This window comes from Limanda limanda, chromosome 9, assembly GCF_963576545.1.
Source record: "Limanda limanda chromosome 9, fLimLim1.1, whole genome shotgun sequence".
In the NCBI taxonomy this organism is placed as follows: domain Eukaryota; kingdom Metazoa; phylum Chordata; class Actinopteri; order Pleuronectiformes; family Pleuronectidae; genus Limanda; species Limanda limanda.
The window spans coordinates 17,398,231-17,414,628 of NC_083644.1; the positions used below are offsets into that span (position 1 = coordinate 17,398,231).

At 41.3% G+C, this 16,398-nt stretch overlaps 1 protein-coding gene across 1 annotated transcript; it reads right to left on the reverse strand.

The window, feature by feature from the left end:
• Nucleotides 1-8,428: 8,428 nt before the first annotated feature.
• Nucleotides 8,429-15,678, reverse strand: lpxn (leupaxin). The gene is made up of 9 exons (XM_061078387.1): nt 15,651-15,678; nt 14,687-14,772; nt 14,403-14,464; nt 13,641-13,737; nt 13,106-13,348; nt 12,758-12,931; nt 12,171-12,252; nt 11,918-12,066; nt 8,429-9,842 (listed from the first exon to the last, which is right to left on the reverse strand). Exons 1-9 carry the CDS (start codon nt 15,661-15,663, stop codon nt 9,576-9,578), a joined length of 1,173 nt encoding a protein of 390 aa, XP_060934370.1. The 5' UTR covers nt 15,664-15,678; the 3' UTR covers nt 8,429-9,575.
• Nucleotides 15,679-16,398: the final 720 nt, after the last annotated feature.

A 16,398-nucleotide genomic window follows, 5' to 3' on the forward strand; every position in this document is an offset into this window, starting at 1 on the left:
AAGGGGGAGAATATAATCGCTATCGTTGACTTTGTATAATGATCCACAATGGTTCTCCTCTTCCTTTCACTAACCAGAAATGAAGCCAAAATATACAAGATATGAATTTGGAGCCAGTGTCTGCACAGTGTTGAGCGGGGGGTGAAGCCACCGTATCAAGATGCCACCGTTACACACCCTCAGCTGTCTCAGCCGTCAATTATGACATTTCACCCTGTTTTATAAAATCAAATAACTAACTAGAGGTTCACACCATGAGTGCATACCTATACCACGGCTTATGCATTATCTTGTCATGTCAAAGCAGTGTTTTGCCATATACTTATTTGTCCTGCTACAATTTCATAATCAACAACTGGTTTGTATAGCTGTGTGCAGCCCTATTTGCGTTCTTCCATAAAGTTCTTACTGTCCATGCAGACATGGTTTCAGTTGCACATACCTGCAAGTGACATGAAATGCACTTCTCCCTGTGATGAGAGAAACTTGTCATCTATGTATCTGTCACCCGCAATCTGTTGCATGATAGAGGGATGTTCATGCCAGTGCACCCTAGCTAAATAGATTGAAGGAATTCTGTATGAATAGCTGCAGAGAAATTGAAACATTCCTGCATGCACGCATTTAATTGGATCTGCAGTAATATTTAGTTCTTTCCTTACCCACACCACATTGTTCCACAATTCCGTGGTAATCTATCAAGTATCTTTTGCGTAATCCTGCTAAATAACAATAACATAACTTCCTTAAATTAAAGGTATCAGAAACATGAACACTTGAACATGCATTAGTGGTTAAAACTACCTTATATGACAGTAGCAGTTTTTGAGAACATTTTATTTGATGCACTTTGACTTTTTGGTTTGGTCAATGTCCCATCCACTATCACGGAGCAGGCTGGATTTATGTACTGCAGCCAGCCACCAGGGGGGTACCACGAGGCGTCACTTCTGGAGCTGACATTATATCCAGTCAATAACTATATTTTTTGTGTCCTCAGCTGAGCCCAAATGTTATAGATATTATTATTAAGTTTATCAAAAACATATTTGCTAACCAGCTCACTAACCATATCCATACTGCTCATGCTGTTTGATGATATTTCCAACTATCAACTATTTTACTTTTTTCTCATAGAGATCATTAGCTTCATCCTCCTGTTTCCCATAATGCTACCTACGGCACATCTTCACTTTTGTCACCGCTCTCGCCCCTCACATCCTCGACATGTTGCAACATCAAACGTTAAACATAAAAGCCTCTCCCCCGCTGGAAAGAGTTTCTCTCCTAAAATGTGTTTCTCATTTCATGCTATTATCATATCACTGGACATGTCCACATGCAACTTTTGTTTTGAAGACTGCGGATTCAGAGAGTAAATGAGCCGCAGAGTCAGTAATTTGAGCTCTAATCCCGCCGTCAGCCCTGACAGAGACTCGTCTGTTTGGTGGAAACATTTCTGAAGCCAGTCATCATTCAAGAGAGGGAAAGTGAAGAAGATGTTGATAAAAATGACTGAATGATCCTGGAGTTCCTGTTTGTCTTGGCTTGGCTGGTTGCTACGTGACAGTGGTGAGTGGGAAGGAGAGAGAGCTAAAGGAGATAGATGGAGAGTGCAGAGTGAGGTAGATGGAGAGTGAGATTCTGGTTAAAGAGGGAAATAAAATGTGATAGTAAAAAGCACAGGGCGTCAGTCACATGAATTTATGCTCATGTGGCTCCATCAAAGTATTATGGAAGGAAAAAGTGATGCGATATGGAAGGATCCTGACATGAAGCTGCTATGGTCGGTTGTCATAAAATACAGAACCATTTTTAGATATGGCAAATTAATGGGAACCAAGGTGGTTCATCTTCTAATGTTAAGTTGTATGAAGGACTAGCTTGTGAACTACTTTAATTTGTTTGCAGTACGCACCTACAAATAAAAATGCTTAGTAAAACCATGATAGGTTCTTCGTCTTCTTCCCATACGAAATCCCTTTTTGGTAACTGGTAGAACCTTTATATAAAATATTTAATCTATATCTACATATATATATATATATATATATCAAAAAATCTTGATTTAAAATACCAGAAAAAGAAAATAAATTATTTGAAAAAATGTAATAAGGTTCCTAATTTTGTTGGGAATAAAGTATTTATATTTTTTTAAATTATGAACTGAAACAAGCAATTGTTCAAAATTAATTTAGTTGCATTACATTTTTTTTTATTGCAGTATATGGCCAGAAATAACTTTTTCTTAGAGGCTCCAGTACCTTCACAGATAAATGAAGTAAGACGGTCTCAAGTTGTCGGATTATTTAAAAAATAAAGGACTAATCATAATGATCATAATAATAAAAGTAATGGTGTGGTTTTGAATCAAAATAATTTTAATGCAAAGACATCCTATAATTCCAATTCAGCCTGGATGAGCCCAGCTCCAGCTGCTGACAAGCTCTGGGCTCATACAAGGTCCTGTATCTTAATGGGTTTCGTTGGAACAGGGTGTCACTGAAAGTGCTGGTGGATTTGTGATGAGAAAAATGTCTCCACCGATTCCAATGGTTTGGAGCGAGACGCTAATGTATCCCTCAGAAAAGGCAAACCTGGATCCTCTCAGTCCAATTTAAATAGATGTTCTGTCAAACACAGCAGAGCTGAGGTGCTGGAAAATGGACACCTGTTAATGGAATTACTGTAAAACCCAAGTGAAGTTTCCAGGGTGAAAAATGTGTGTGTGTGCCGTACTGTGAGTGTGTTTCACTATTAAACCCATTACGATGCAATATAATGTGTGTGTGCATAAGTGTGTTTGTGTGTGTGTGTGTGTGTGTGTGTCTGTGTTTGTGTGTGTTTCCACAGTTTCCCAGTGTTTCCCAGCAGCAGACCTGTTGAAACTGGGACTAGATGCCGGCCCTGTGGGCTGCTTCTGCAACGGCTGTGATTTATCAACCAGCCAGCCCAGATCTGCTCCTTGCGGGGTTTCCCGGCCCCTGAAAACCTCCTTGAGCTTGGCTAAACCCAGGAGGTCATTCAGCTCTTTGGCAACCAGGCCATATTGCGGATAACCATCATTCATTAAAACAAATAAGGTAATGATCAATGCTGTGGCTGCTACAAAGGCGTGGATGCATCCCCAGCTGGTCCGGCCCCAGAGCCACTCAGCCCTGGTTTTCAGCCATCCACCGTACAAACAAGACCAACAGAGATCCACACCCTCAACTTCCACTCCAGTGTCACGTTATCATCCCTTACCCAGATTTAACCCTTAAAGAAAACCCAGCTTGAACCTCGACTTTTGAAATGAAGCCAGGCCTAATCTTTACAGGTTCCCCCCGAACATATCGCACACTGTGCCGCTCTGGCACACTGCACTGCACACCCACACATGGACACAATGAAGAGGCATAATGAAACCATCGATCTTCTTGACACTAAAGGCTGGCCTACAGAAGGAGCTCACTGTCTTATAAATCTTTCTCGTAACCTCAGCCAGTTTCAGTCTGCGCTGCCATTAGGATCCAGATAAAGTGCACCGCGGCCTCTTTCTCCCACTCTTCCTCCGTGTTTTTCCATGTTGAGCACGGAGGTCCCACTGAGAGACTTGGCAGGCGATGAGAGGGGGATGCAGCAGCCAGACGGGAGATGGAGTGTTTTGAAGTTGTCTTGAGAAACCTCACAGCGTCCCCCTCGGGAGCTGACTCCATTTAACTGATAAAACCGGAGACCTCAAGTTCACTTGGTTAAGGATCCGGCAGAGACGGCGGCGCTCGCGTAGATATGCTGTGTCAACCAAACCCAAGAAGAGCATAGTCCTCTTGGTTGTGCTTGTACTCATGAATAGCTTTTATATGTTTGTGTGTGTGCATGTGTTTTGCATCCGTGTGTGTGTATGATTCTGGTCACTTTACCCAATGACAGTATGCACATGTGATTTGTCCGTGCGTGCGTGTGTTTGTGCGTGTGTGTTCGGTGTGTGTGTGTGTGTGTGTGTGTGTCAAGCTATGTTTTTGTGTTTGAGCATGAGTCTGTGCATGTGATTGTGCAGAGTAAACCCAAAACAGCATGAATAAAAAAATCCACAAATAGTTTTTACAAGTTTGTGAGTGTGTGTGTGTGTGTGTGTGTGTGCACATTCATAAGCTGCTGTGTGAGATAGAGAGGATTCCTGAGTGTTGGGCCAAGGACAACAAGAGGTTTCTTATGGACAGAGGAGCCAGTCATGAATCAGGTGTGATACCTGCACCCGGCGTTAGCTCGACGCCAAAACAAACACGGCCAGAAGTGGAGCCGCGTCCAGCTCGACTTCTCTCTGCGTGGAAGTAATTTCTGAGGTGTTGAAATTGTCACTTCTCCTGCTGTTAAAAACACATTCATTTGAACTCTCACACAGAAACGCTTCTATTTCACGCAGGCATTCCCCTCTGACCAGCTCTGCCGGTTTATACACCCTCCAATTTATGGATCGCTGAAATTTGCATGTACACGATTTGCACATAATGATGGACACTCTAATTTCTCCCAGTTCGGATGAGTCTGGTTCTTTCAATAATGTTTAGATGTTCTGGTTGTTGCAGAAATCCTCTGGTCTGACTGTTGTTTGGCTTCATGACATGAGGTTATGAGGTTTGTCTAATGGACATGAAGTAGCTACAACATAAAAAAACTAGTTCAGTTGATATTTTGTCGCAGATTTTACATCACATTGGAGCATTTACAGATGTTAATGGATTCATGACATGGATCTTACCAGGATACCGAAGACAATTTCCGCAAATTATATTTAATGATGATATGCACGCAAGTATGGTTGCCAGAAATAACTTGCTAGAAAAGTTGTTTACATCTGCCTCCTATAGTTAATAAGTGTGATCGGTAATTGCTGACAGCAGCAATATTTGCCGCTCGGTGAAGATAACTACAGACGTGTCAAACACTAAAGCAAAGCGACTGCCAACATCTAAATAAAATCAAATATTGCCACTAAAGCTTTCCTGAAAATGTCTGAGTCAGTTGCTTTTTACACTCTCAGGAACTTTTCCTGCCAGCACCCTGGTGAAAGATCTGTAAAATGACTGAGTGAACCCACAAGAGACTGTAGAGCTGGAACATTTCTGAAAAACTAAAACAGAGTGAGCGGGCGTGTTGATGACATTTTGAACATGTGACGGATGAAAAACCGTAAGAATACAAATATTTCAGGTGATCTTTCACCGATGAAGATGTCAAATTGAAAACACAAGATTTAAGAGCTTTTCGGGATGAGGGACGACAAATCTAAAACATGTTGCAGGGAATTCACTCGTCGTGTCCTTCCCTCCTGCATGATCTCCAAGCAGGCACCACCCCTTGACTGAATGTTCTCAGCATTTTCTTGTTTTTGTGAACGAGTCCTGCTGCGTTCTTGGGGAAGACAAACTCCAGAATATGTCCAGACCCAAATTTTCTGTCTTAATAAAATCACTTTGGCTAATTTAAAAGGAGCTACTACCGTTAAAATCTGGTTTCACTCAATACCAAATTACACAATCCAATATAAAAGACTGGGAAAAGAGTTAATTAACATTCCCATGTCATAATATAGGTTTTCCTGACAGAGTGCATGCTATAAAGATCAGTGCATCCATCCATCATCTATACCTCTCATCCCTAGAGGGTTGCATGTGGCTGGAGCCAATGCCAGAAAGGCCGCATGTAAAACAGACTCTCTCACTGTACACTGACAGATTCTTAATGGAAGCAGAAAGAACTAAATAAATGTAAAATAATATGTTTGTAGAATTACCCAACAGGATTCATTTGACATCAATTAAGCCAACAGGGATGTAAAAACAGTGGTTCATTTCGGTAACTCCAGCTCAAGTAATGTGAAATGTAGACTGTGAAAAAATCTGTTTTTTTCTAATTCTGTGACAGATTCATTAAGGGAAATAGAAACGGTTATAATTCAGATGTCATTTGTTTTATTCCGGGCACAGTGTTGATTTCAGAGTGATGTTTTTGCACCGACAGGCGCTGTGAGCTGTAAAGTTCATCAGCATGTATGCGTGGATATGCCTCGTAATGATGTGACAGTAATCGGATCCACCGGGCCTTTATTGTACCTACTGGACCTGTGATTTCACATTGTCAGCGCTGATTTGCAACTTGACTTTTCTCCAGCTGGCACTTCCCTGCCTGTGTGTCTACAAGCAAATCCACTGATTAATGAGTTGGACTGTACATAAGACCGATCCGACAGTTATGGCTTCAAAGCTGATGTGGGCTGATGCAGGTTAGAGCCGGGCCAGCCAGGTGTGACCCAGTGTGCGGTTCTGGACGGGCCGCTCCACTCCGCCGTCCCCATCAGGGGTGGCCCGGCGGACACAGCCATTTTACAGGAGACGAGGTAAGTGTTGGGTTTCAGTGTCACGTAGGGGTAACGCTCGCAACTTCACTCCTCAACCCCTGCCCTCCTCATCGGCCTCCCTCAGCACCGGTATCCATTTTGTCCCAGTGTACTCCTCACTCCCCTTTCCTCCCCCACGGAGCTGGAGCTGCCATCTCATGACCCGCTGCACTTCCAGACTGTTCGTACTTTGTTTCACTGCTGTAAATGTCACCTGAGTTACACTCTCGGCTTTCCACAGACGGCCCTTTATTCGCCACCCTTTTAAAAAAGACCCCCACTCACATTTCATGTTTTCTCATTTTTACTGCGTGCTAGAGAACGCTTTTCCTCCCTGTTCACTCAGCCATACGATGCCACTCACTTGGTTTTTCCTGTGGATGCCAGATCGTCTTTCCCTGCATCATATTTTTGTTTTCTACTTCTCTGGGCCGATACTTCGTCCGGCTCTGGTGTTGTCTGTACTTCAGTGAACCCTCTGGACAGCCAGGGGTGAGTGTATACATGTGCGTCTGAGGTTCTTCACAAATCTAAAATTAAGCCAACCGCTGGTTTATAGCTTTTTGAAGACATTTGTAGGAAAGACAGCTTTAAACAAGTATTCCCACTCATGAGACAGTTTTGCTCGCTGGGTCCTCTCATAATAACATGCAGTTGTGACAGTGCAGAAAGAAAAAGAAAAATACTAGAATGAGCATATCAGTCCTCAAGCCATGTAACCATGTGGAACTTTACAGCTGTGCGAGAGGCCAAAATGTCCGATAAGATCCAAGTTGATGTTGTTCTACGCTGGAAAGTTCACTTCCTTCAGTGTCACAAAACGTAAATCTCTCACGTGTATTTGAACATATCTAACATTTAGAATTACAGTATGTCTTTGAGTGCAGCAGGAATTCGGGCACCAGGCGCTGAGATCATTAAACACTTATGATCTTTGGATCTTGACTGAACACGATACATTCACACTTGTTCCATGATGCAAGGTCTGTATTCTGTAGGGGCCACGAAGGGCCCGGTCTGACAGCGATGACAGAGTGATTAATGCCCGCCTTCGTTTCTCGCGCACACACTTACTCCACAAGGCGAACTCAAAACCAGCTTGAAGAGAAGCTGGAGAAAGCTGCCCACAGGGTCGACAAACAGAAGCCGGTATTCATCTGAAGATAAGATACAAGTTGATGAGATTCAGTTTGACGTGGACAAAAAGAGTGTATTCTGCGGGAATTAGAAAATTCAAGAAAGGTTTGGTTTTCAGTATTTAATTATTTGACTGTTAAAGTCAATTATAAAATGATTTGATGTATTAAGATTTTCAATGTTTCATACTTGAAATTTTCACATTGACATGAATGGACAAAATGCACACCTTTTGTTCAACTTTCCCTGATTTGAAATTTAACTACTTCAACATACTAGCTAGAGACTTAATTTGAGCTTTTAGGGGACTTACAAATTTGTATTTAGCTTTTTAACATCTTGTACAGGTTTAAAATGATCACAGCTTAGGTGTTAGCAGACGCCTGGAGGAGACTTATCTGGTGTCATTTGGAATGTGAGGGAGCAGAAGGCTGATTGGCTGATTTGTGTCACATGCACAGATTAAAAAACGTGTACGTCCATCTCTTTGACTTTGCAAAACATCATTGTTGAAAATATTCCTGTACAATTCATAGTTAATCGTATGCAAAATACTAAACATTTTACACAAACTATAAATTGTGTGTGTACGTGAATGCATTTTTACATCCACAGAAAAGGTGAAATTAAAGTGCAAGTTGTAGAATTATTTTTGAACATCATTTCAAAATGTAACTTAACTCACCTGACTCATAATAACATGCAGTTGTGACAGTGATGGTGCATAAAGAAAAAGAAAAATACTAGGATGAGCATATCAGTCCTCAAGCCATGTTACCATGTGGAAGTGAGTTAATCAGTTTCAGATTGCAAAAAAGCACCAACCCTTATGTGATTCCTTTAGAAAGTGAAGAGGTTTAGAAAAATCCATTGCAAAGATTTCAAACTTCTCATGACACTTAATCAATTCCATCGATGGAATATTCAATTTATTTAAATTGAAGAAGGGTATCCTGCTGCAAAATCAGACACATAAAACAAGGGATACAATATGAACTTTGTAGCTGTGTGCATATACCTGTGCTTAAGTTAATTGGGTTACAGACCTTGTTGAGATTTGTGCAGCTGAAATATCTACAAGTGTAAAACACAGATTTCGCTATGATATGATTCTGAAGAGCTGACAACAAAACTGACATTTAGATATAGAGATATTGTTAGAATATTTCCTTTTGTGGATCTTTGTCCCGACTTGGATGCAAGTTTCGCAAGTTTGCTCAACCTGACATATTATACAGTGTAAGGCAACAATAAAAAAAATATCACATCACCACAGTTATTTTTTCTCCAAAGCTTTAAAGCACTCTGTGGTCGATTTGTGCCGCGACGGTCACATGGAGTTGCTGACGAGATGTTGGGATGTGAAGGAACTCCTCACCTCCTGAAACCACCGTTGTTCACCTCAGCCCCTTCATCAATCTTCCACGAGCTGCTATAAAGGAGCTTGTGTCGAGTATGAAGCTTGTCTAAATCCAGGGCGTGTGAAAGGGCCAAGCGGTCAGTGAGAGTAAGGGGAGCCTCGGCCTGGCACATTGACTCCAGGCCAGTCCCACTTCTATGCCAATACAAGCTATCAGGCCAAATAGACAAGCCCCTTGACGAACTGCTGGAGTGGCTCCGCTCTGCCAAGACTTACGGCAAACTGAGGATAGCTCAGTGGAAACCACGGATTAAACCTGAACCTCTGAATTTTTCTTTCCCTGTGTATATATTTTATGTAATTGTGATGTATGAAATCCTGTGTCAGCAACAGAACCATCAAAAATTCACATGTGAAAAGTTTTTTCAATACCTTTAAAATAAGAAACAAGTATATCCCTTGTGTTTTATAACCATGTCATTAATTATGGCACAATGTTTGCATTTACAGCTCATTCCCCATCCTACTTAACCATGTAATTGATCATATCTGTATCCAAAAATCACCTGAGAGTGAAATGTGAAGAGTTCCTTTTCTGTACCAATGCAAATAAGAATAGCATAGTTGCCTAATTTCAACAATGGCAGTGATACAGTTTGTTTTCCTTTGCATTTTTTGTGTGTTTGCATCCTGCGCGCCTCACACAAAGAGTTTGTTGAAGCAGGCCGTGCAGTACGGCTTCCCTGTCTGCTCCTTGAAGATGCCCTGGTTGAGCTGCCGCAGACAGAAGGCGCACACAAAGTGCTCGGGGTGAAACTTGCGATCGAGAGCGGAGATGCAGCGGCCCGTGATGGGCTCGCTGCAGCCGCCGCACAGGGTGCCCTGCCTGGAGTGGAAGTGCAGCGAGCAGAGGGGGCGACCGTCCAGCTCCATGAAGCAGCCGTCGTTGAAAGGCTTCAGACAGTCCTGGGTATAAGGACAGAAGAGGGAGGGAGAGTGATGGAGGAGGAGAGGGAGAGGGAGAGAGGATGAAGAGAGGCATTTTAATAAGACAGAATGCTTTTGAACAAGCTTGATTTACTTTGCCACATGGATGCTTACATTACTATTGTTACTAAAGCATAGCATAGTTTTAGCAGTGTATTAAAATGCAGCTTTTCAGAGAATCACTGACCAAAATATTGTCACAGTTCTATAAAGAGGGAAATTAAGGGGGTTCTTAAAACCTGACCCCTTGTTGCTGACATTAATATCTTTCTGACATCACTAGTTTCCTGCCAAATCAAACATTTAAGATCAGCAAAAATGGAACATGGACGTAAGGATGAGGAGTATATTGTTTAGCTCCACACATTGAGTGGAGAGCCTAATCCTGATTCTGCTACCCTGTCATTGTGGTACAATTTTTTCAAAACGTGATTTTAATGGTAAATACATAAACTACATTTATGAAGCTATCACATAAAGACCTTTTCACTAACGAGTCAAATTCACACATACTCATACAGTGCCTCTGTAACTACCAACTCTCTGTCCCGTTGACTCTTTTTGTCCTCACCTTTGTCGAAGGTGAAGCACAGTGGATGCCAGACCAACCTTAAGCCCTGGGAGGCCAATTGTGATTGATGAATTGACTGATTGATTTGTCTCAAATCTCTAAGTGAGATTCTGATCAAACCAATGGAAACCTAAGGCTAGAAACCTTTAGTGTTTAATCCTGTGGTAATACTCTGAAAAAGTGATCAGCTGTAAAATAATGTTAGCTGCATCTAATAACACTGTGGGCAAGATTACTGAAAGGAGAGAAAGCATAAAAAAAGAATTATAGCAGCATTACTGTTAACAATCCATGAAGAACTGCTTTAAAATGGGTTTGGAAGGTAGTGAAGCTGCTTATGTTAGCTGACTGCAGGCATTTCTCTTGGCAGACATTCGACTTGTCATAGCAGCAGAAGTACAGGTGCAGCTCTTAACCTTGGTGATGGCTGTAGTTCCACTCCTATGAGCCAGCGTGTGCAGCACTAAAGCCTTGGAACGCCTCAGTGGAATAATCCATTAATTACATCAGTGACACCTGCATTTAACAAATCAAAATGTCGCCTGCTCTGCTCCACGCTGTCAGAAGTTTTTCCAATTATAAAAATAATCAGCTGAGTCTCACTGAGAATTCCACTGCGGTCTGCAACAACTCAACAACAACTGTAACGGGATGACTCTCTCCTGAACCAGCGGGTTCTAGAGGAGAATCATCACACGTTCATGGTTTGAGAATCTCATCCAGCTCGGTGAGTGTGACCAAAAAGCTCAAAGGTGCTAAATTGCATGAAAGGGCTTCATTTATTTGACGCGGGGCATTGATTAAAAAAAGGCCGCTCTACTCTGGAGTGTCCACTTCAGCGTCTTTGTGGAGTGTGTGACCTCCTGCCCTCTGGAGTCAGACGTGGGTCAACAAGGACCAGGTGAGACTGGGACCTCGCGACTCCCTATAAAACAATGTTTGGGTTCGGTGCCAACACTGAGCCATATACTGTAACTGCAGTAATGATTTGTTTCGGTAGTTACAGTTGGAAGTATTCCATTTTCTGAATGGCAGGTATTAAGGGGCAGTGCGTTTTATGTGTTTCCAGGTTTATGGACGTTGTATATCTGCATTATTTTTAAAGGACTGTACAATAAACTTATACTAAAGTCGAAGCTGCTACCTCCTGTCAGATCATCTCCACTGAGAGCGTTTCACGTTTAACAACTGCAGGAGTGAAGCAGAAGTGGAGCTGCACACTGAAGCGTTTTTCGACCAGATGCTGAACACAGACAGAAGTGGGTTCGAGGAGAATGTAATAGACACCCACACTGAGGAATATGGTTTGCGTGATTTATTTGCATCATTTCAACCGCTTTCGTTTTCATCAGGCATACGGTTTTCATCAGCCTTGCGGGCAAAATGTTGCGAATAAAGCAAAAGTGCGGGTATCTCTCTCATTCACTCTCAGGCTCGTGTGTGACTCGGAGCCGCGTGTGTGGTCCGAGGTGAAAGGGCTCACTGCGCAGACGAAGCACTCTGGATGCCAGGTGCCATTGGCTGCCGTCAGGTAGTTCTCCTTCACCGACTCCCCACAGCCAGAGCACTTGGGAGCAAAGAGCTGGTAGAAGTCCCTGCAACAATATGGCTTCCCGTCCTTCTCGAGGAAACCTAGTACAAGACACTTTTGAGACTGTGCATGTGATAACATATTGAAGTCGGTGTTGGACAAGCGGTTTCCCCAGTGAAGAGAAATGAATGCACAAGCCTGTTACCTTCAGGTCCGAACCTGTCTCCACAGTGCATGCAGAAGAAGTGCTCGGGGTGCCAGGTCTGGTCCAGGGCTGTCAGGATGTTCTGGAGAACCAGCCACATACAGAAATATTACATCAGGCTTTTAACTTCAAATGAGGCTTATTAAGACTTTTCACAATTCACATGTTCACATGTCCAGAGGCACAAAAATGGTAGAACCCAAAGTGAATCACAGGGGAAAACAGCATTAGCTTCTGATTAATGACTTTGGTCTGCAAAATACTGTGAGATCAGTCTGCAGAACCCAATATGGTTTTGTGTTGTATTTATTAAGATGACATGTGGGATACATCTTGAAAAACGTACTTTTACCACTGTATGTAATCATCCAATCCAATCCAGATTATTGTGTAAATGAATGGATATAGTATATGACACAATACATTAGTTTATCAATCAAAAAGGGATAACTAGCAAGGCATTTGGGATCTGGTTAATAAAATAAACGGCCACAACATACATTTTTACAGATTTTTACCTCATTTGGAGATGAACGCCTTATTTTCATAACCATGTTGTGATCTTAAATGATCCAATCCCTCCTCACCTGCAAAATGGGCCCCTTGCAATAAGCACAGCGAGGAGAGAAGAGGTGCTGGTAGTCTTTGTCACAGTACGGCTGACCGTCTCTCTCAAAGAAGCCTGTGGTGCTCAGCTCCGTCTTACAAACCGAACACACAAAGTGTTCAGGGTGCCACACTGCACCTAGCGCTGTGATCATCTGGGAAACAGAAATTATATATATATGTCAATGGGAGAACAAGCAGCTTTGTCTGTTGCGTCTAATGCCAACATTCACTTTTGTTGTACAGACTGATGAATATAGCATCTTTTTCTTATGCAGATTTGTAAGACGTGCAATACATGTATCTAAAATGTTTCCCCTTTACTGTACCTTTCCCACAATGCATTTGTTGCAGGAAGCACAGTGGCCCTTGGCTGTGGTGCGAACGCCAATCTTCTCCAGGTCAGAGCTCAGTCCCCCGAGCAGGTCATCTATGGTGTCGGTTTTCTTGGTCTGAGCGTCTGAACCGGCTGAGCTGCTGCTCTCCTGGTTGTGCTGCTGCTCGCACTCTGTTTTTCTTTTCACCGACTTCTTCTGTGAGAGTGATGGTGGGGTTGGTGAAGACGCTGCATCCTTAAATGATACATGTGAGCACAGAAATATGTTTTTTTTTAAGTTGATAATATTTTACATTGCTCCAATACTGACATTCTATGACAGTGCAGTGTTGAGATTAGTACAATGCTGCCCTCTGTTGGTAGAATGTTTTAATTTCGCTCGTTTGAAACAACTCTTAAGTGTAAACCCACTGTTGTTCTATTTCATTTCCTGTGAATAATTTTTGCACACATCGAAATAAAACGTCATTGAGAAAGATGGTCCTTATTACATAGTTATTACCCTTTTCAATAATTATTTTACTGACCTCTTCTCCCAGACTCATCATAGCTTGCAAGATGGAGTCCAGCTCCTTGGTGGGTGAGTCAGGTTCCTCAGAAGCTGCCACAGGAGCTGGGAGATCACTGAAAGTCATTAGAGCATAATATCTCAAATACTATCATCAGGTTCCACTGATGATTCCATTACTACTATGGGCAACTATTTTGAACAGAGCGATAACTTTTACCTGATAATGCATCTGTATGAGATGTCCTGTGTAATGCATGTGATGTTTGTGTCATTTTTAGGAACAATCATAGGATTTATTATAGGAATACTTTATCTGACATCACATTAATGTGTACTATCTAGACTCAATCAATGCATCCACTGGATTAAGTTACATAAAATGTAAATGTCTGATGTAATATTAATTGTGACTCTGAACATAATTCAGAGTCCTTGATCTTTTTTTTTTTAACTTTGTGTAATGTGGGATTACACATATTAAGAAAACACTCAAAGCAGTACTAATACAAACAAATCTATTGATAAATAAATAATAAGATGATAAAAATCTATAGAGGCTAAACAGAACTTGTTAAGTGGTGCTTCAGCGTCAATGTGCAAAGCTCATAGTACGATAATAACATCTTTGTGTGCAATATGATAATGAATCTACACTATATCTCATTAACAACCTTGAAATATAATTTTTCAGGTAATTTTCTGTTTCTTATTGGTTGTTTTGTATACACGATGATAATCTGAATCAGGCTTTAACAGGAGTCTTCGGCCTGTGGGTCACCTGTAGACATTTGAGGGGCCTTTGTCCTTCTTGTTGAGTCGAGTGTGGCCTACACCGGGCACCTGCAGACACAAAATGTACTGGGGTTTCAATAACACAAGTACTAAGTTATTGTGCTCTCTGATTTGTTAAAAAACATTGTTTCTGTTAAGTTGTAAAATGCAGATTTAGACTTATCACCGATTGGTTGAGATTTAAGCTCAGGTACAAGTAGCTGGAATAGGAGTGTGCAGAGAGGTGTGAAACAATATGAGCTTAGAGTTTTTGTGGTTTTGTTTTGTCACCTCGACATCGACTGCAACATTCCCCACGTTTTCTTTGACAGTCTTTGTGGCATCTGCATTCAGGGCCAGCTCTTCCAACAGCAGATCTGTGGAAGGATGAAGTCCATAAATCTTCCAAACACACTAAAACATAAACACATGCATTTACAGCACAGCAGTCACACAACCACTAAAACACATTGACTGTTCTCTCAGGGCTGCTAACTGCTTGACCAGATGATATGTAGGACTGGCACAGAGTGAAACATCTCATGTGAAGTGCAGTGAGAGTGCACCTTGATGCACAGATCAAGGTTAGAGGTTTCTTCACGCAAGTCGGCTTCCTCAGGAAGTCATGATGCGAGTATGTTACAGAAGTGAAACTTGTAATAATGTTGTAATGCTCTGCTAACCAGAAACCAGGTTTCTTCTCCACACAACATAAACCAGCATATGAGAAAACATATTAAATCAATACAGTATTTTTCTGGAAAAGTGAATGACATATAGATGTAGGTGTGGTTTGATTTAGCACAATTCTCTTTAAAAAATAAGATCTGGTTCCTTTCAAGTCTAAAGAAAAACCTTAAAAGAATAGTGACGTGAAAAAAAACACAAGAACAAAGTTGTAACGTTTAGTCTCTCTGATGAAATCAGTAGAACCTTTATTTTTCCATGATAGACAGAGATCAGGACTATTCAAAGAATCCTGGATAAAATGCCAGTGAACAAATACTGCAGTTCAATATACAAAACAATTGTTGGACATAATAAATGTGACAACGTGTACATATAAGTGGCAGGAGTATTTAAATCATATTAATAATTCATTACAAAGTACAGTAACTACAAGTGTTACAATACGATTCACAGACTACATTACATTCAGTACTATGATTTTATTAAATCATCAGATCTTTATTTAAATTCTAGTTTAAATAGACGGACATCTGAATAAACACTGTGTGAAAGAAAGTGTTCTTACCGAGCTCATCCATGTTGCTTCCTGCCTTCAGCTGAAACCTACTTGAAAGTGGGTGTTTTCCGGGTTTTTTTCTTTTCCTGCCGCTTAGTTACTAAGGTGACAAGTCTAATTTCGCAAAAAACCGCCACTTCCTGTGACAACGTTTGTGGTTGTGGGTGAAACAAAACATATTAATTTTTGATTATAAGTTCGTTTAGTAAATGGGTAACCATGAACAATGTAAGTGAGACAGAAAGTGTCCTCGGGGGGCTGGATTCATGTGTTTAAGTCTTGCCTACAGTGTGACATGCTGATTGTGGTCAAATGTAAATATATTTACACATTCATGATGACACGGACAATATCTGAAACATTGGCTCCAGTTCCTATGAACACTTCAGTCAGACTACTGACCTCATCAGTTTTTTTTTTTCTACATTGCAGGTTTTTATTAGTTTGTTCATCATCAGTACAAAAAACTAATTTTCTCATACTGTTAAAAATGTTATGGATAAGTTACAGGTTTAATAGCTAATACTAGCTGTACTTATTTACCTTATATCATTAGGCCTTACTTTAATATAATATATACAATTATTATTAGTTTAATTTCTATTCTAGGGAAAGGTGTGTTAATGTCACCGTGTTGTCTAACTTTCCACTCACATCATCATCACAGCACTTGCGAACTCGTGGTTCCTCCTCATGAACTCTCATGTGTACACACAGTGAACTTCGTGTTGACTGAGTCGGGAGGACGGTGCTGGGC